The 19,839-nt window shown below is 41.5% G+C and overlaps 1 protein-coding gene across 5 annotated transcripts in view; it reads left to right on the top strand.

Annotated features, from left to right (window-relative positions):
* Positions 1–3,089: 3,089 nt before the first annotated feature.
* Positions 3,090–19,839, top strand: part of LOC139561905 (multiple PDZ domain protein-like) — a 65,566-nt gene continuing 48,816 nt past the window's right edge. For all 5 annotated transcript variants that reach the window (XM_071379325.1, XM_071379324.1, XM_071379323.1 and 2 more), the window contains exons 1-11: positions 3,090–3,193; positions 6,585–6,670; positions 9,101–9,267; positions 13,607–13,768; positions 14,234–14,373; positions 15,456–15,669; positions 16,218–16,346; positions 16,711–16,794; positions 17,009–17,113; positions 17,694–17,796; positions 18,119–18,207. In XM_071379325.1, the coding sequence (XP_071235426.1) occupies positions 6,655–6,670; positions 9,101–9,267; positions 13,607–13,768; positions 14,234–14,373; positions 15,456–15,669; positions 16,218–16,346; positions 16,711–16,794; positions 17,009–17,113; positions 17,694–17,796; positions 18,119–18,207 (1,209 nt within the window). In that variant the 5' untranslated portion in view covers positions 3,090–3,193; positions 6,585–6,654. The remainder of the gene's footprint in view (positions 3,194–6,584; positions 6,671–9,100; positions 9,268–13,606; positions 13,769–14,233; positions 14,374–15,455; positions 15,670–16,217; positions 16,347–16,710; positions 16,795–17,008; positions 17,114–17,693; positions 17,797–18,118; positions 18,208–19,839) is intronic.

Below are 19,839 nucleotides of genomic sequence, written 5' to 3'. Positions count from 1 at the left end.
ACGGCCCAGTACATCACTGGGGCTAAGCAGCTTGCCATCCAGGACCTCCATACCAGGCAGTGTCGGAGGAAGGCCCTAAAAATTGTCAAAGACCCCTGCCACCCCAGTCATAGACTGTTCTCTCTGCTACCACATGGCAAATGGTACCAGAGCGCCAAGTCTAGGACCAAAAGGCTTCTCAACTGCTTTTGCCCCCAAGCCATAAGACTCTTGAACAGGTAATCAAATGGCTACCCGGACTATATGCATTGTGTCCCGCCACCCGCCAACCACCTCTTTTACGCTGCTGCTACTCTCTGTGACTATCTATGCATAGTCACTTTTCCTATACCTACATGTACATATTACCTCAATTAGCCCGACTAACCGGTGCCCCCCCACATTGACTCTGTACCGGTACCACCTGTATATGGCCTCGCGACTGTTATTTTCACTGTCATTTTACTGTTTTTTTATTTCTTTACTTATCTATTGTCTACATAATACCTATTTTTTACTTAAAATTGCACTGTTGGTTAGAGCTTGTAAGTAAGCATTTCACTGTAAGGTTGTATTTGGCGCACGTGACAAATAAACTTTGCTTTGATTTGAACTCTGGGTCTTCCTTTCCTGTGGCAGTCCTCATGAGAGCCAGTTTCATCATAGCGCTTGATGGTTTTTGCAACTGCACTTGAAGAAACTTTCAAAGTTCTTGAAATGTTCCGTATTGACTGACCTTCATGTCTTAAAGTAATGATGGACTGTCGTTTCTCTTTGCTTATTTGAGCTGTTCTTGCCATAATATGAACTTGGTCTTTTACCAAATAGGGCTATCTTCGCTATACCACCCCTTGTCACAACACAACTCAAATTAATCATCCCATTTCACATACAGTACCAGTCAAAAGGTTGTGCACCTACTCATTCAAGGGTTTTTCTTTATTTTTTACAATTTTCTACATTGTAGAATAATAGTGAAGACGTCAAAACTATGAAATAACAGATATGGGATCATGTAGTAACAAAAAAAGTGTTAAACAAACCTGAATATATTTTATATTTGAGATTCTTTAAAGTGGCCACCCTTTGCCTTGATGACAGCGTTTCACATTCTTGGCATTCTCTCAACCAGCTTCACCTGGAATGCTTTTCCAACAGTCTTGAAGGAGTACCCACATATGCTGAGCACTTGTTAGCTGCTTTTCCTTCACTCTGTTTTCCAACTCATCCCAAATCATCTCAATTGGGTTGAGGTCGGGTGATTGTGGAGGCCAGGCCATCTGATGTAGCACTCCATCACTCTCCTTCTGGGTCAAATAACCCTTACACAGCCTGGAGGTGTGTTGTGTCATTGTCCTGTTGAAAAACAAATGATAGTCCCACTAAGCGCAAACCAGATAGGATGGCGTATCGCTGCAGAATTCTGTGGTAACCATGCTGGTTAAGTGTGCCTTGAATTCTAAATAAATCACTGACAGTGTCACCAGCAAAGCACCTCCACACTATCACACCTCCTCCTGCATGCTTCATGATGGGAACCACACATGCGGAGATCATCCGTTCACCTACTCTGCGTCTCACAAAGACACGGCGGTTGGAACCAAAAATGTGGTTCCAAATTTGGACTCATTAGACCAAAGGACAGATTTCCACAGGTCTAATGTCGATTGCTCATGTTTCTTGGCCCAAGCAAGTCTCTTCTTTTTATTGGTGTCCTTTAGTTGTGGTTTCTTTGCAGCAATTCAACCATGAAGGCCTGATTCATGCAGTCTCCTCTGAACAGTTGATGTTAAGCAGTGTCTGTTACTTGAACTCTGTGAAGCATTTATTTGGGCTGCAATTTCTGAGGCTGGTAACTCTAATGAACTTATCCTCTGCAGCAGAGGTAACTCTGGGTCTTCCTTTCCTATGGCTGTCCTCATGAGAGCCAGTTTAATCATAGCGCTCGATGGTTTTTGCAACTGAAAAGTTCCACATTGACTGACCTTCATGTATTAAAGTAATGATGGACTCTCATTTGTCTTTGCTTATTTGAGCTGTTCTCTTCTGTACACCACCCCTACCATGTAGCAGCACAACTGATTGGCTCAAACACATTAAAATGAACTTTTAACAAGTCACACCTGTTAATTGAAATGCATTCCAGGTGACTATCTCATGAAGCTGGTTGAGAGAATGCCAAGAGTGTGCAAAGCTGTCATCAAGGCAAAGGGTGGCTACTTTGAAGAATCTCAAATATAAAATATATTTTGATTTGTTTAACAGTCTTTTGGTTACTACATGATTACATGTGTTATTTCATAGCTTTGATGTCTTCACTATTATTCTACAATGTAGAAAATAGTAAAAATAAAGAAAAACCCTTGAATGAGTAGGTGTGTTCGAACTTTGACTGGTACTCTATATCATTCATTTATTCGTCCAAAAATGACTGTAGCAACAGCAGATTTCCCCTTTAAGGAGTTATTTCTTAATGATTGAGATCACTGACTTTATTTATAGGCATACGCACTGAAGTATATTGAGAAACTATTCTGCATCAACTTGAATAGGTTTCAGGACCCCTACGCTGTGAGTAATCAGAATAACACAGGAGATCAGAACTTCACAATGTGAAGGACAGATGGAAAGATAAAGATGTGTTATCTATGTTTTGACAAATAGTATGGTATATACCCTTGTTTATCATTCTTGCCAGCCACCATTTCTTCAAGCATTGATGTTACCTGCAACATTGTGAAAGCCTGTGTTAAGTTACATTGCATTGCATTGCATGTTCTGCCTACACCCCTAATACCCATTAAACTTTTTATGCATGGTATTTGAATGTATGCAATAGCAGACATGCCTTCTGCAATACCTATGATTATAAAAATAGACCCCCTTATAAAATTGCCCAATGCATATGAAATAAATCCCCAATCAAGTCTGTCTGAGTGCAATACTTGAGATGATTGAGATGCAGAACAGCAGGCTGCACTTTAGGCCTAGTTGTCATGGTATCCACCAAGCGGCGCCTGTGACTTCCCAATAAACTTCCACCGTCTCTCCCATAGCTGGTCTCGATCTCAACTCTCGGTGACGCTGTTGCTGCAAATGTCTATAGAATATCGAGTTACAATACGCCCCATCTTTAAGCCCAGTCTATGCGCCGTTAGCCGGAGTACAACAGGACACGTCCTGTGTAAGCCGCCAGCAAAGGGTCAACGCCTGTGTAAGTTTCCTTCGTTCCTATAATACTCCTTTCAATGCATTTGGCAAGATAAAAGTTAATAAGCGTTTCGGATACATACGTAACGCTGAATTCCGAGTTTGGATTTTGAGCAACAGTGTTGCTATTGTAAAGGCTACGTTCTCTGACGCTCGCGCGGTCAATGTTTCCAACGACATCTGTATTTTCTCTCCCATAGCCTATATTATATGTTTATAGTTTTGTCCGAATGTTTCAAGCACTTGGGCGGTTTCATTACGTTGTCACAACGGTGTACAACTTATTTGGCGTCTCTGATAATGTCGAATACCTGTTGATTCAGTATCCTGAAGAAGAGATGGAGAAGGAGGGGGAGTTGAGAAAAGCGGATTGTACTCGTTGCCTTCTGTTGCCGAGGCGAGGCTAGATTTAAAATAATATTATGTAAACGTATAAACAGACAGTGCCGACACTTGTACAAACACATTTCAGTTAGTTAAATATGCCTTGAGTGAGCGGTGAACGAAAACTATGCTATAGTGGTGTTATGGATCCATAGTTAGAACTATCCCAGCTAGCACATAACGTTTCTTAGAGCTTGGTAAGAGCCAGTGGCGTGTATTGATGGAGGCCATGGGAAGCCAGGCTTCCCCCAAAAAATTACCAAGAAAAAAACCCCATACAATTTATCTTTCATCTCTGTGTTTTCATACTTCTCCTTAAATTCACAAGAGGCTGAATCTATCTCTCCAGAGAAAGCATCTGAGCGAGCGAAACAGCACCTCTCTGTCTCTGTATGTGTAGCCCATGAGATTGTTGCCGCCCGTAGCATTGCATGCAAGTGTAGCCAGAGAGCATTTGTCCACCCTTGATTAAAAGAAACTATAATATAATAGCCAATCAGCTTTGAGCTAAACTGAGTGAGCTCAACTGTGAATGGTCCTGGCACACCAAAAAAAAGGGTCAAGGGAAGCCTGTTTTGGATTTGGCTTCAGCTTCACACCAATCACATCACATCTAGAGCAAACATCAAATGATATGCAACAAATCTAGTTTTTTTCTCTTGTTGTGTTGTTTTCCTTCGGTGGATATCTATCTAAAATCGGCCCTTTCCTAAATTAGCCATGGATGGAGTTAGGGATTTTGACTTGTGGATTTTACTTAATTCTCCGTACTGGCCAAGAATTACAATGGCAATTCTGATCCAACCATAAATTCCTACTTTGTGCCCCTGAAAGGATGTAAGTGTAGTAGGCTAATGTTGACCCAGCTCATCGTTGCCCATGAAACAAAGTTAGGCTAGCGAGCAAGTATTTTAGCCAGGTAGCCTATGACAACAAAAACTAAAAGCGTATTGTATGACTGAGTCATAGACCATTTCGTACAACTAGGGTGAGTCAACATGTTTCTATTTGCATTAACACACACACACACACAGAAATTAGAACCATGGACAGCCAAATAATATTTAGCTTACATTGATTGGACTAAATAGTTTTTGGTGTCTTTTAGTTGTCACTGTATTAGACTAAGCATGGGTGATTTGATGATGCAGAAATGGTGCTGGAATAGTGGATGCAGCTTCTGTTTTCTTTGTAACTTGTGGTTACTCTCCATGGTTCTAAATAGTGGTTTAGTAGTCCGAAAATGTCAGAAACATTCACCCAGAAACATTCACCCTAAAGGCATTTCATTACTTTAACAGAACCTTAATAAACAATGATCATCTGTGGGAATTTCAATACTTCAGCATAACATTTTCTGCAGGTTTCCTCATGGTTACATTTAGTCATGTTCTGAGAACATTAAGAAAACGTTACATAAAAAAACATAAGAAGACATTAGTAACGTTGTAAGAATGTTATTTAAAACCGATACATTCTGTTCTCAGCGTCAACAAAACTCTATTCTCGATCTTGTTAAGTGTGTTCAGGTGTGTTGGCCACGCCCACTAATTTGCCACACCTTATCTTAACGAGTGCTTGTTTCCTTTGAAATTTTCGCTTAAGTTCTCAGAACGTTTTCGTTTTACCGGTCAGGAAACATATGGCTTCGTTCCCAGAACCAATTGGAAACCAAAAACGTATGTTCCCACAACTACAAAGAAACCAAATTTGTTAGCTGGGATCCCTAGAAAAAAAACTTAAAGAAACCATTATCTTATTGACTAGTCAATCTGTTTGTCCAAACCAAGTGATAGGCCCTAAATAAAGCTTTAAGTTGTTTCTATTTTGGTTTCAAACTCGTTTTTATATTGGGTGACAAAAAGGGCTATTGTCTGTAAGTTTATAGACATTTGCTGTAAATATAGCCTACAGATAGGCATATAGGCTATTCTATGGCTGATAATGCCATGAGAATCTGCTATTCAGCATATGCACCTGCACCTAATGATTGAGCTAATATAAGATTTAAGAAAATTAAATAATTAAGATCCTCCCCATACCACTTCTCATTGATAATGGATAAATGCAATTAAAGAAACCGTTTTCTATCAATGTGCTTGCATGGTATGACTGGAGTGGGTATGACAAGGTTACAGAGCCGTTAGTAAGACAATTTACTGTATTCCAACTAAATATGCAATATTTAACTTCCAGGTATTTGTACATTATTGTACCTTTTGATGTATAAAAAATGTCCCAATATAAAAGGAAGACATTTCATTCACATTAGAACATTGACTTCATCTGCATCACTTAACCTTTCAGTTTTAAAAGCATCACTGTGCCTTGGTATAGTAACACACAACTAATTTCATAATGTATTAGTGGATACTTGATTTACAGTAACTGAGATGTGATATGGCTATTGATTCGGGTACTGAGCATAGAAGCAGAACACCTGCCTGTTTGGCCTAACATGCATAGTAAATGACTTTGCCAAGGCCAAACAGATGACTGGCGGTGACATACATGTCACAAAGCCATTGCCAATGTCAGTTAAGGCCCCAGGAATGGCAATTGGCAGATGTTAATCCCTGAATAAGAGCATTACTCAAATACAAAGGCCCCATCAACCTGCATGTGCCTAGTAATGACTTACTTCTTCTAGTAGTATTGTAGCACCTGCACGAAACCTTTGTTCTGTAGTGTAGCAGCTCTCCTCTTTAGCATAACAAAAACAAATTCAGCATACAAATCTGTATTTTATATTATGTCCTGTGAAGTATGACAATTCAGAGAGTAGGCTGCTGAGATGTTTTAATTGTCGGGCAGTCTTTAAGAACACACTGGTCAGAGTGGACATGGATATAAACACTGAATGACTAAGTAGCCTGTGTGATAATGATTGACAAAAGTAGCATTGCAACAACACTCGTAATGGTTTCATGTTGATGTCATATTCATTTGGTCAAAGGTCAAATAGGGGGTGCTTATATGGAGGGTGTGTAACACATATGTATTTTTTGCAGGCCTTGACTACGTGAAGAGTAACACTCATCGATTGATAGGCAGCTATCACATCTACCAGGAATAAAAGACATGATTGAGACAATGGGTAAGTGATCAGTCAATGTGTGTTAGAAAAGTGTTGATTACTAGTGTTGTCAGTTATGTCCAAGGTCTCACAACATGAAAACAGGGAGAGGTGATAATGTTTTGATGAAGAGAGTGAATTAGATTGATGTTATTATTTATTTAGATAATGTTGCTCCCCATCTCCCATCCAAACATAAAAAATGTTATTTTAAAATCACCCTATTTCTCTAACAAACATAGACCCTGAGGAGAATCCTTGTTATGCACGCCTGAACACTCCGCTACGAAAACAACAACAAAGTACCCCGGACGGTACAAGCCGTTAACAGAGAAATGTGTCTGTCGAGACTCTCGTGTTATTGGTTTGTTTACTGTCTCTGCACAAAGAGGTGGGCTAGCTCTCAGAACGAACAGTGCTTTGGAACTCGTGCACGCCCTATTAGGTGTTAGTCACAGTCCGCGGGCTTTGGAAATTGCCCCGTCAAACCCATTCTTGGCTAACAAGCCGCTTTGAGGAGGCGAGAAGAGCTTATGCAGGGTCGAGCAAGCAAACTGTGGAGGACCTTTTTTCTCCGGTTGCCCAGTCCGGACCTGTGCGTCTTTCGGCCGAGCGAAAGCTAACAGCAAATCATTGTTATTCTGAAAGAGAACATCATGTTGAATGGAAGTTAAGCTAAGCCTCAGGGTGGTCTCTCTCGCCCCCTTCCCCCATGAATCATTCACATAGTGCTTCACACATTAGCAAGCACGTTTGGTTCCGTGTGTCAACAGGATGTGTTACTACTTACAGTAGATAAGACTTTAGAAGTCAATTGTAGGATAGACTTCACATTCCTTCAACACTGGGCCCCTCAGGGTTGTATACTTAGTCACCTCCTGTACTCCCTTTCACCCACAAATGCGTGGCCCGCACATGATTCCAACACCATCAAGTTTGCTGACGACACAATGGTAATGAGACAGCCTACAGGGAGGAGGTCAGAGACTTAGCAGTGTGGTGCCTGGACAACAACCTCTCCCTCAACATCAGTAAGACCAAGGAGCTGATTGTGGACTACAGGAGAAAGAGGGGAGAGCACGCTCCCATCCACATCGCTGTAGTGGAGCTGGTCGAGAGCTTCACATTCGTTGGCCTCCACAGCACTAAGGACTTAACATGGTTTACACGCACCCTCACATTAGTGAAGAGGGCACGGCAGCCACTCTTGCCCCTCAGGCGACTGAAACGATTTGGCATGGGTCCTCGGATCCTCCAAAACGTTATACAGCTGCGCAATCGAGAGCATCTTGACTGGCTGTATCACCGCTTGGTATTGCAAATGCACCACCCTGGACCGCAAAGCGCTACAGAGAGTGGTGCAGACAGTCTAGTACGGGCTGAGCTCTTTGCCATCCAGGACCTCTATATCAGGTGGTGTCAGGGGAAGGTGTGAAAAATTGCCCAAAAATTCAGCCACCCTAGCCATGTTCACTCTGCTACCGTCTGGCAAATGGTACTGAAGCATTGGCTCTCGGAACAACAGGCTCTGAGACAGCTTCTACCCCCAAGCCATAAAACTGCTAAATAGCCAGACTGCTAAATAGCCAATGAATGGTACCCAAACTATCTTGCAGTGACCCTACGCACACTCACTAGACTATATATACACACACCATATATGTATTTTTTCATAGTTTTGATGTCTTCACTATTATTCTACAATGTAGAAAATAGTAAAAATAAAGAAAAACCCTTGAATGAGTTGGTCTGTCCAAACTTTTGAGTGGTACTGTACACTTTCAAACTCATCCTATGCTGCCTGCTGCTACTCTGTTCTCTATTTATTCGTATTATTGTTTATCCTGATGCTTAGTCACTTTACCCTGCCTTCATGTACTTTTCTACCTCAAATACCTTGTACCCCTGCACATTGATCTGGTACTGGTATATTGCTAAATTTTTTGTGTATTTTGTTTCCCTTGTGTTACAATTTTTTATTATTATTGTATATTTGGTAAGCAGTTGAGGCTGCTGAGTGGAGGACGGCTCATAATAATGCCTGGAATGGAGAAAATGGAATGGCATCAAACACATGGAAACCATGTGTTTAATGTATTTGATACCATTCTGCTCTAGCCATTACCACAGGTCCGTCCTCCCCAATTAAGGTGCCACCAACCTCCTGTGTTGGGAAGGGCTCGTAAACAAGCATTTCACAGTAAAGTCTACACCTGTTGTATTCGGTGCATGTGAAATAAATACGTTTTGATATCTCAGCAATCCATCCTAAATAAACATGTCAAAGGGGGCATGTCAGCCTCCTATCTAGCTGTACTCAACTTCTAAACAATTTCAAAACACTTGCGTTGACCACCCTGCATGTTCATACTGATAGCTATCCCCCTCTTCCACTCTTCTCCACGTGGCTGCCTCCCCATGCGGTCACTGGACTATGCAACGCTTTTGCAGATACCCAGCGTGCCTTGCAGGCAGTGGAGCGTCTCCAGGCCAAGCTGAAGGACCGGGGGGAGGTCCCCACCGAGGAGAAGCTCAGCCTGCTCAAGTCTGTTCTCCAGAGCCCCCTGTTCCACCAGATCCTTGCCCTGCAGAAGTCTGTCCAGCTCCTCAAAGACCAGGTGGGTAAGACCAGGTTTCTCTTGGGTGTTGGGATGTAGGATCACTAAGTTAGTCAGCTAACTTTGATGAACAATATCAAATATACAGTGCCTTCAGAAAGTATTCACACCCCTTGACTTTTTCCACATTTTGTTGCGTTACAGCCTGAATGTAAAATATACTGAACAAAAATATGAATGCAACATGTTGGTCCCATATTTCATGAACTGAAATAACATTTTCCATAGGCTCAAAAAGCTTATATCTCTTACATTTTGTGCACACATTTGTTTTCATCCCTGTTAGTATTTCTCCTTTGCCAAGATAATCCATCCACCTGACAGGTGTGGCATGTCAAGAAGCTGATTAAACGGCATGATCATTACACAGGTGCACCTTGTGCTGGGGACAATAAAAGGCCGCTCTATAATGTGCAGTTTTGTCACACAGTGCAATGCCACAGATGTCTCAAGTTTTGAGCGAGCGTGCAATTGGCATACTGACTGCAGGAATGTCCACCAGACCTGTTGCCAAAGAATTTAATGTTCATTTCTCTACCATAAACCGCCTTAGAGAATTTGGTAGTATGTCCAACCGCAGACCACATGTAACCACGTCAGCCCAGGATCTCCACATCCAACTTCTTCACCTGCGGTATCGTCTGAGAGCAGTCACCCGGACAGCTGATGAAATTGAGGAGTATTTCTGTCTGTAATATAGCCCTTTTGTGGGGTAAAACAAATTTTGTTTGGCCTGGCTCCCCAGTGGGTGGGTCTATGCCATCCCAGGCCCAGCCTTGTGAAATCCATAGATTAGGTGCTAATAAATATATTTCAATTGACTGATTTCCTTAAATGAACTGTAACTCAGTAATATCGTAAAAATTATTGCTTGTTGCGTTTATATTTTTGTTCAGTATAGTTTAATTTGAGATTTTTTGTCGCTGGCCTACACACAATACCCCATAATGTCACAGTTGAAGCCTAATTAAGTTCAGGAGTAAAAATGTGCTTAACAAGTCACATAATAAGTTGCATGGACTCACTCTGTGTGCATTAATTGTGTTAAACATAATTTTTGAACGACTACGTCATCTCTGTACCCCACACATACAATTATCTGTAAGGTCCCTCAGTCAAGCAGTGAATTTCAGACACAGATTCAACCACAAAGACTAGGTAGGTTTACTAATGCCTCGCAAAGAAGGGCACCTATTGGTAGATGGGTAAAATAAAAGCAGACATTGAATATCCCTTTTGAGCTTGGTGAAGTTATTAATTACACTTTGGATGGTGTATCAATACACCCAGTCACTACAAAGATACAGGCTTCGTTCCTAACTCAGTTGCCGGAGAGGAAGGAAACCGCTCAGGGATTTCACCATGAGACCAATGGTGACTTTAAAATAGCTACAGAGTGTAATGGCTGTGATAGGAAAAAACTGAGGATGGATCAACAACATTCTAGTTACTCCACAATACTAACCTAATTGACAGAGTGAAAAGTGTAGGAAAAAATTAGGCAAAGCAATTTACTTTTTCAGTTCAGCCTGCTTTCCATCAAACCCTGGGAGATGAATTCACCTTTCAGCAGGACAATAAGCTAAAACACAAGGCCAAATTTGCACTGGAGTTGCTTACCAAAAAAAAAGACTTTACACTTGCAAACTTTGCTGGAGTTGTTAGCTGGCTAATTGTTTTCCTCTTGGATGTTTTGTTTACTATTGCAACCTTTTGATGGCAAATTTATTTTACAATTCCACATAGGCTAGCTAGTTGCTAAGGGTCGACTTTTCCAGAAAAGTTTTTGCACTGCAAGACTGCGATCAAGCAGAAAACGGCACTATTCTTGCACCACAGTATATTGTCGAGCTATGTAAATTAGAATTTCATTTTACTGCTGTTACGTTCATAGCTGACTTGTAAATTGTTATTTTATTATACAGCAGCCTACATGCTTTTTGTAACTAAAATAGGCCTACTGGTTGAAATGGATCAAAGGGCCCTGCAGCTGCTTATGAACTCTCAGGTAGCCTGGACTCTAGAGCATGTTATGACGTCTTGCCTCGTTTTGTTTTGTTGACCCGACAAACCTCTAAGCAGTCTATGGACAAGGTATGACAGCAATCCATGCTTTGGTTGTTTTTGTACTTTGAGTGAACTATCCCTTTAAGAATGAGGGTTAGGGTAGCCATCACTCTAACCCTTACAGGGCGTCATACACATGACCCAATAAAGTAAACATAGACTTAACCTCAACCCATCTCTGGTTCCAACTCCCTAACTTGTCTTTAAGTTTTTGTCCACATTGTAGATAAATGTGTTAATGGCATAGCTTCAGACTCAGGATTGACCATGTATGGTCTTTGCTACGACAGTATTATTATGTCAGGTAGCAGTAATTTATTTCATTCTAACTACCAATTTCAATCTTGATTTGGTCTGTATTGAATCCAATTGAATTATTAGGGCTCCAGACAGATTTAGCTTTTTTTCCTTCTCAAATCATGTATTACTGTGGTCATATTGCAGTCCGAGTTCATCTGGGCACTTTTAATAAGGTTACATAAGCAGACAATACCAGGAAAAGCCAAAAGGCCTCCTCGGCTTATCCAGGGCCCATGAGAAATGTAGATTTGTTTTTGCCCAAGAAAGAGCTCTGGTTAGGTCACTGTGGGAAGGGGCCAGGGTGAGTGCTTGAGACAGAAAATATGTGAGCTATGCAGTGGGAGGCAGGGGGGCTGCTACATCTTTTATTTTTTTCAACCCTGAAGGAATTCAGATTATAAAATCCTTGCAGGCATTTTTTTGTGTGCCAGTGCTTTATAGCTTATTTCAGCAGTGTCACATAACTTAGCACAATGTAGCAATCCAGTCCACACCGTATAGCATGGGTAACTGTGTGTGGCATGCTAAACTATTGCTCTTCCACCCTAATGTTTTCACGCTAAAATACATGAGTAATGGAGTCTATGTTTATAGATAAAGTGAATCAAAGAAAACATTAAATAATGTAAATTCAATTTAGAGGAACAGAGATTAAGCTGAGATTTTGCAATACAAATAGACTTTCTGGTTTCCTTAGGCGAAACCAATTTGTAGGAAAGCTGTAGTTAGTGTTTTTGTTGTCAGTCAATGCCTAGACCCACACATAGTCTGTCTGTCTACTCCTGCCAGTAGCGCCTAGCACTGTCAGTGTCGCTATGGCGACGGGGCCTGCTCGCAGAAGAGAGAGGCTGCCGCCGTGTGAAGTGGGGCAGAAACAATTTCTTAAATGTGCAAGAACCAAACTGGAACTTTAATCCTCTTAGCCCGGCTGGCTAACAAAGCTTGTGTATGGGACAGCAACTTGAGCGCTACGCTAACTTAGCCGAGCCTGCAGGGTTTTTCTCTTTACAAAGGCTAAAACCTCACCATATGCTACTGGCTGGATGATATGTCAGCTAGTGTGTCAAAAATGCTTCTTCAATATGCTAAGCACACAAGCACAAGTTCAAAAGGGCAACCAAAGCCGAGGATGCTATATTTCAAACAAAGTGCTCATGAAGCAATGCGCTAGTCCTTTTGGATCACATTCAAACGAATCATAAACAAACATTAGAGCCAAAAAGCAAATGAGATTCAAAAACATAGTTTAACACATTGTCTAATTCATGTAATCCATTAGTCACAAAACCACAGTGGTTGCAGCACATTTATTGAGTAGCATATCAAGGCATCCAGATGGCTATGATGGAAATATTACATTGGTGGCAGAGTCATTGTTGGATCAGCTGAAAGGCTATTATCTCTGAAGGATTAGACTGCTATAGATCCAGCTAATCATGGTTGGGTAACGAGCTGGCCTGCCTCTCCCGCTCCTAGACTTAGTTTGATTTAGGGAATTCACGAAATTAGCCTTTGTTTATTTTAACAGCAGTGATGGCAGGTTTTTGGTTAGAACTTGATGGGATCGGCTTGTGTGGCCTTATTTGGGATATTAGTGATACTCACTGCAATGCATGTGCGTAACAATGTGACACGTAAACATGGTTTGTGTTGATATATTCAAAAATAAAGCCGTAATTTTGTGGGTTAAGTCTGTTTCTTGCGAGATGTATAATTCCTACCATCACAACATTGAATATATTTGATTTCAAATAATTGGTTATAGTGTTTGTGATCATGTCTCTCTAACTTCAATCAAACAACTGCCACAAATTCAATAAACAGCACTTCAAACTATATCAGCCAACAGCTTTTAGCAGCTGCTCTTATAAACAATACTGAGTTTACACAGTTTGCCATATATCAAAATGTTGCAAAACCTAGAATTCTTGAATGCAACACTTGTTGACTGTATTTCCACTGATGGTTTCAGGGTGGTGTCACATCAACACTTAGCGGTGACCTGAGTGAATGCTACACATCAGCCCAGGCCAATGGTGGCCATCTTGCCTACCCAGAAGCCTCCACTAGTACACAGGTCAATGGGAAGCAATCGCCTGAGGATTTTGAGCACATCATTCGCTCCATGGCTCAGGTAAAGACATGTTTGGATAAAACGCAAGCATTTCATACATTTTGAGTTATTTAATCACAACAAGTAACTTTATTTTAGATACACATATATTAAGAGGTACATATTTCATTATATGGTTGATTGTTTTTGTTTCATATGTGACTGGACTTTTGCACAAATGCTGTTGGTGGTACAATTTCTCTACATCCCTAGACTGTAAAAAATGTATTATCTCCAGAAATGGATCTTGATAATCACAAGCAAGACTGGTTACACTCCCGGTCAATCTAGCTAAATATTCAAAGACATTCAAAGACAAGTGCGCACTACGCTGTGTTCAGTGTACATTCTTGAGTGACTTCGGAGGAGAGTGTGTGACTTTGCTGCTACTGTGAGAGGGGGGTAAGAAGGAGGGCTAACGTGGAGTGTGTGTGATGTATATGGGTACATTTGTGTGTGTGTGTGCGTGCGTGCGTGTGTCTCTAGGGGCGCTACGTGACGCACATGGAGCTGGTGAAGCCACTGTCTGGGGGTCTGGGCTTCAGCGTGATTGGCCTGAGGAGCGAAAACCGCGGGGAGCTGGGCATCTTCGTCCAGGAGATCCAGCCCGGGAGCGTGGCCCACTGGTATGGGAAAGTTAACAAGGGTCATCCCCAGGAGATAAATCTGGTTGAAATGACATCATTAGAACCAGAAACCCAGTTTTGCCTACTGGGTCAAACGTTGATTATCTAATGTGTTAGTGATGGGCTGGAACAAAATGCATGCCCACCCTGTGGCGGACAAATCTGGTTGTAATGAAGTCATTAAACCAGAAACCCAGTTTTTGCACATTCCAGCTGAATCAACAGTTGATTATCTGATGTGTTAGTACTGGTCTGGAACAAAAGCCTGCCCACCCTGCATCTCCCCAAGACCATAGTTGGTGACTACTGTCTTTTTCAACCTGCATCTTTTCAACAGCGAGATTATCCGCAGTTCTAAGCCTTACAGCCCATTAGATAATCAACTATTCAATAATGAATTTAGTTGCACTGAGGCCGCATCCTAATGAACTATGTTTGACCTCGAGTCATCAATGAAAACTTAACAATATAAGTATTTAAAGGGATAGTTCACCCATAGTTGGTGACTATTGTCTTTTTCAACCTGCATCTTTTCAACAGCGAGATTATCCGCAGTTCTAAGCCTTACAGCCCATTAGATAATCAACTATTCAATAATGAATTTAGTTGCACTGAGGCCGCATCCTAATGAACTATGTTTGACCTCGAGTCATCAATGAAAACTTAACAATATAAGTATTTAAAGGGATAGTTCACCCAAAATTACATATTGGAAAAAACTACTCAAAAGTTACCACTTACAGCTGCAATATGTCACTTTTTGGGCGACCTGACCTAATTTACTTAGAAATGTGTGTTATAGATCTGTCATTCTCATTGAAAGAAAGTTTAAGAAGCAGTAGATCTGTTCTATCTGCGCTATGTCTATGCTTCAATATTTGCGATTATGAAAAATATATTTCACAGCAGTTTAGATGCTACAATAATTCTCTACACTATACTTGCTTGTTTTGTCACATAAATTAAGTGAACTATTAGAATTTTAGCAACCAGGATGCCATACTGTCATTTTGGTGAACTATCCCTTTAATTGATGTCTTGTGGGAATATTTTTTATCATGAGAATCCTCCTGTTCCCACAGCGATGGGAAGCTGAAGGAGTCAGACCAGATCTTGGCCATCAACGGTCAACCCCTGGACCAGACAGTGACCCACCAGCAGGCCATAGGCATCCTGCAGAGAGCGTCTGAGTGCGTGCAGCTCACCATAGCCAGAGGACCCATCCCTCAGCTGGCCAGCCCCGTGGTGTCCCGTACCCCCTCCGCTGCCAGCACCCTGTCTGCCCACTCCAGTGCGGTGAGGGGAGTGCACACACAGAAGCTTGTGGAAGCATACACGTATATAAACACATTAGCGCACACACACACACACACACAAACATGAGCATACTCACATTCTGTATACACACACAAACTATAGTGTCTCACATTCCCGGGGGAGCTAGCGTAAGGCTTGACCTCTCTAGCGTGATGAGGAACACAGACACAAAAGCACCCCTTATACACAGACGGTTGTATAACGTTAGTTCACTGGGGCACACACACACACACAGCAATATTCAAATTCCTTCTTTGAGCACTTAACATATTCCTTCTCGCTCCTTGTGGCACAAAGAGCCTCAACGGTGTATCTCTATCACCCTGTTCTGTGTAGTTTTCTTTGCATCCTCCCAGGTGGTTCCTGGAATGATGTTTCTTCATTTCCTCTTCATTAGTCCTAGTTGTTCTCCTTGGACGGCATACCTCTCTTTTACCCTGAGGGTTACACCCTATATATAGTAACCTTTCTGTAGTGAATGTTTTGAGATCCTTATCTGACGCTCCACTCTCTGGGTCCCTCCTTAGGCCCACTGGAATCATGTGGAGACCATGGAGCTGGTCAACGACGGGACAGGCCTGGGCTTTGGCATTGTGGGAGGAAAGACCACCGGTGTCATTGTCAAAACCATCCTGCCTGGAGGCATCGCTGATCAGGTGACTTCAATGTCATGGATGCACCACACATTGGTATTTAGAGGATTTGCCAGCAGGAACCAACTGGGCAAAAATAGTTTTAATCAATGTTTTTTTACACGTTATTTCAACAACAACAAAAAATCCATGTGATGACGTTGAATTAACGTGGAAAACTGATTGGATTTGCAAGAAGTCCTCAGCGTAAGGATTTCCCTAAATCCAATGTCAGGGTGAAATTTTTGGTTGAATTCACGTTAGTTGACATCTCAACCAAGTTCTTATAAAAAATAAATGTTGAACTGACATCTGTGCCCAGTGGGGAATCTTGGTTTTTGTAAGCCATACCTACTAGTAATAACCAACTTTCATACCTTGTACTTAGGATGGGCATCTGCGCAGTGGGGACCACATCCTCAAGATTGGGGACACTGACCTATATGGCATGGGAAGTGAGCAGGTGGCTCAGGTACTGAGTTTTGTATTGAATTGACTACTGATAATGAGACTTGTCTGAGACTTTTAGACATATGACATTGAGACTTGACTGAGTCTTGACCAAAACTTCTCAATTTTATCCCCATTGTCCTGCTTTTTCTATGGTTCTATACAGTATAGCCCTAAGTGACAGGTACAGTATTTAGTGTGTAATGCTGGTCTCAGTTGTATTGTGATTGGTCCAGGTCCTGAGGCAGTGTGGTAACCGAGTGAAGTTGGTCATCACCAGAGGCCCTCCAGAGGAGACCGCCATCGTCCCAATGGTGTTGCCCACGGTCACAGAGCAACAGGTACGACAAGACAATCGTGTGGGTGGTTGGATAGGGGGGGAAAGGGGGAAGATGAGGTGGTTTTATTAGGTTTGTTTCCTTAAAATGTTATATTTACTAATGACTAGGATTAAGGGCACACGGTTCTGTCTCTCTTTTGTTACAGCTCTCTTTTCCTCAGAGATAGGTATCCAATGAGAATAATTTGTGACACGTAACATCATCTGTGACTCAGCCTCAGGAGTCACAATGTTCCAAAAGGCTAACAACTGGAATTCGCTGTCCATTATCAAGCAGTATTACCCATGAACTTTATCAACATTCCATGACTCACACTCCCAAACTAGACTGTATATTCTTCTCTGTACACAGTCTCAGTAACCCCATTGCTTGATTGCAATTTTTAGTTGACATTCATCAAATAAATAACATAACTCATCTGGCTGACAGAGTTGATGCATAGGTGAGGAATGCTTCTTGGTAAATTGGTAACAGCACGTGGAATTGGGGGAATTCGGCACCCGCGACTCGCCCCCTCCACTGTGCTCTCTGTCGGCCATTTTGTAGAATGTAGAAGCTGACTCACTCTTTCTCTTCACAGGGATACGAGGAAGAGGAGGCCGACGCGTTCGACGTTGGGCTGACTAAGAACGCCCAGGGTCTGGGAATCACCATCGCCGGCTATGTGGGGGACAAAAATTCTGGTAAGGCTTGGCAGCATTGTTTACTACTGGAAATAGTTTGGTTTTATTTATTTTCTAATTTATTCACTCTTGCTTGGGATGGAATGAAACCACTTGGGAAGGAATTTACTTTAAAGAGTCCCATGGAATGTCTGGAGCAAAGAGCTATGTAGTGACACTGCCTCTTCTCGGGAAATTGTGAGTGTTTCTGACTTCTCTTGAACACTCAAACTGCAGATACAGTTTGACAGTTAAAGGGCGTCTCTTGTACTGTATAAAGGATACTGCTTGTTTTAAGAATGTTATCCACACATGGTCATTGTGTCTATTTTGCCATTTTCAGAGCCCTCTGGTATTTTTGTGAAAAGTATAACTAAAGACAGTGCGGTAGAGCAAGACGGCCGGATCCATGTTGGGGACCAGATCATAGCCGTAAGTGTCTTAGACTATCCTCAACTCTTTTTTTTATTTTAATTTTTTGGTTATTGTAAATTTAAAAATATATATTTTCACTTTCTGACTTGAACAGATAGAGAGTGATGGAGGATGACAGTGGGGAAAGATGGATAGAGATTGTGGAGTAGGCCAGATTGGAACCTATGCCAACACTAGCTTCCCTAAGCGCTAGACCACCCCAAGCCACACCCTTCATATTTTTTATCAGCTGTTATGTAAATTTCAATTCCATGCCAAAGTATAAAATAAAGTGTGCAAGGATATTTCTCTCATTTGGAATAATATGGAGCTTTGTCTATAGATAATGTGGGGAGATATTAATCTCCCATATTTGAATAATTTATCTTCAGCTGAGATTTATACACACTATTCCAAGGCCGTTACGGTGACCGTATTACCGCCACACCGGCGGTCACGAGTCATGACGGCAGTCAAATTCCACGTGACCATTTAGTCACGGTAATTAGGCTTCTCCAAGCTCTGATGCTGCTGATGGTCATTAGTAGTCTACCAAAATTGATAACTGCCTGGTACTCAACATTCTATTTTACCTCTAATCACTCTGACATCAATGCAAATGTAATCAAAAATCTAATCAAATACTTAATGGGAGCCCATTAGCTCATGTTGCGCAACATTTCTATAGGCTATGCAATTGAGTGAGAAAACAGAGTGAAGGCCTCTATTACAAATAGTATTATCCCATCAGCTTTCTATAGGTTAGGCCTACTATATTTATTTCTCAACTTTTCTAATTTTATGCACATTGCTTCTCTTTACAACAGGAGTATAGCCTACATGGCTGGCATTGAAAATGAACCACAGGAAAAGCGTCCTCCATTCGCTATTTTCGAGACAGGTGCATGAAAATGGTCCATTCTAAATCAAAACAAATTTCACACATACAGTACCAGTCAAAAGATTGGGCAGACCTACTCATTCCAGGGTTTTTCTTTATTTAAAAAAAAAATGCCTACATTGTAGAATAATAGACACTATGAAATAACACATATGGAATCATGTAGTAATCAAAAAAGTGTTAAACAAATCAATGTATATTTTATATTTAAAATTCTTCAAATAGCCACCCTTTGCCTTGATGACAACTTCGCACACTCTTGGCATTCTCTCAACCAGCTTCGTGAGGTAGTTGCGTCACGGATTTGTCTGTCTTCAGTTGTAGCCTGTGTGAAAGACCCGATCACGTGACTGCATTGGCTAATAAGAATGTAGCTATCTTAGACAGCCATGTGAGTTAGAGGTGCTTCGGAGCACGCAGGCGGGAAAAGGGAATTATTATATTCGACCCAAGCGCACAACGGCCACTGGCCGCAAAAGGCATGGATTTTTTTAGGGGGCAATACAAAGGGGATGCCGCCCGGAAATTGCTTGGCAAATTGTGAATGAGAGACTGATGAAATGTGTGCAGCCTGCGCAAATAACAAAGCAGAGTTCATGCCTTACATGCAACTTTTTTCAAATCATCATTAGAGTCGCATAATGCAGCCTTAGAATGTGTTATAAATACAAACGTTGGGCTATATGTTTTGATCACAACTAAAGTTGCATAAAGAACTATAAATTAAGCATATAGCATGACCTGTTTCT

The sequence above is a fragment of the Salvelinus alpinus genome, chromosome 31, assembly GCF_045679555.1.
Source record: "Salvelinus alpinus chromosome 31, SLU_Salpinus.1, whole genome shotgun sequence".
NCBI classification, from domain to species: domain Eukaryota; kingdom Metazoa; phylum Chordata; class Actinopteri; order Salmoniformes; family Salmonidae; genus Salvelinus; species Salvelinus alpinus.
This window is presented reverse-complemented; position numbering and strand designations above follow the sequence as displayed.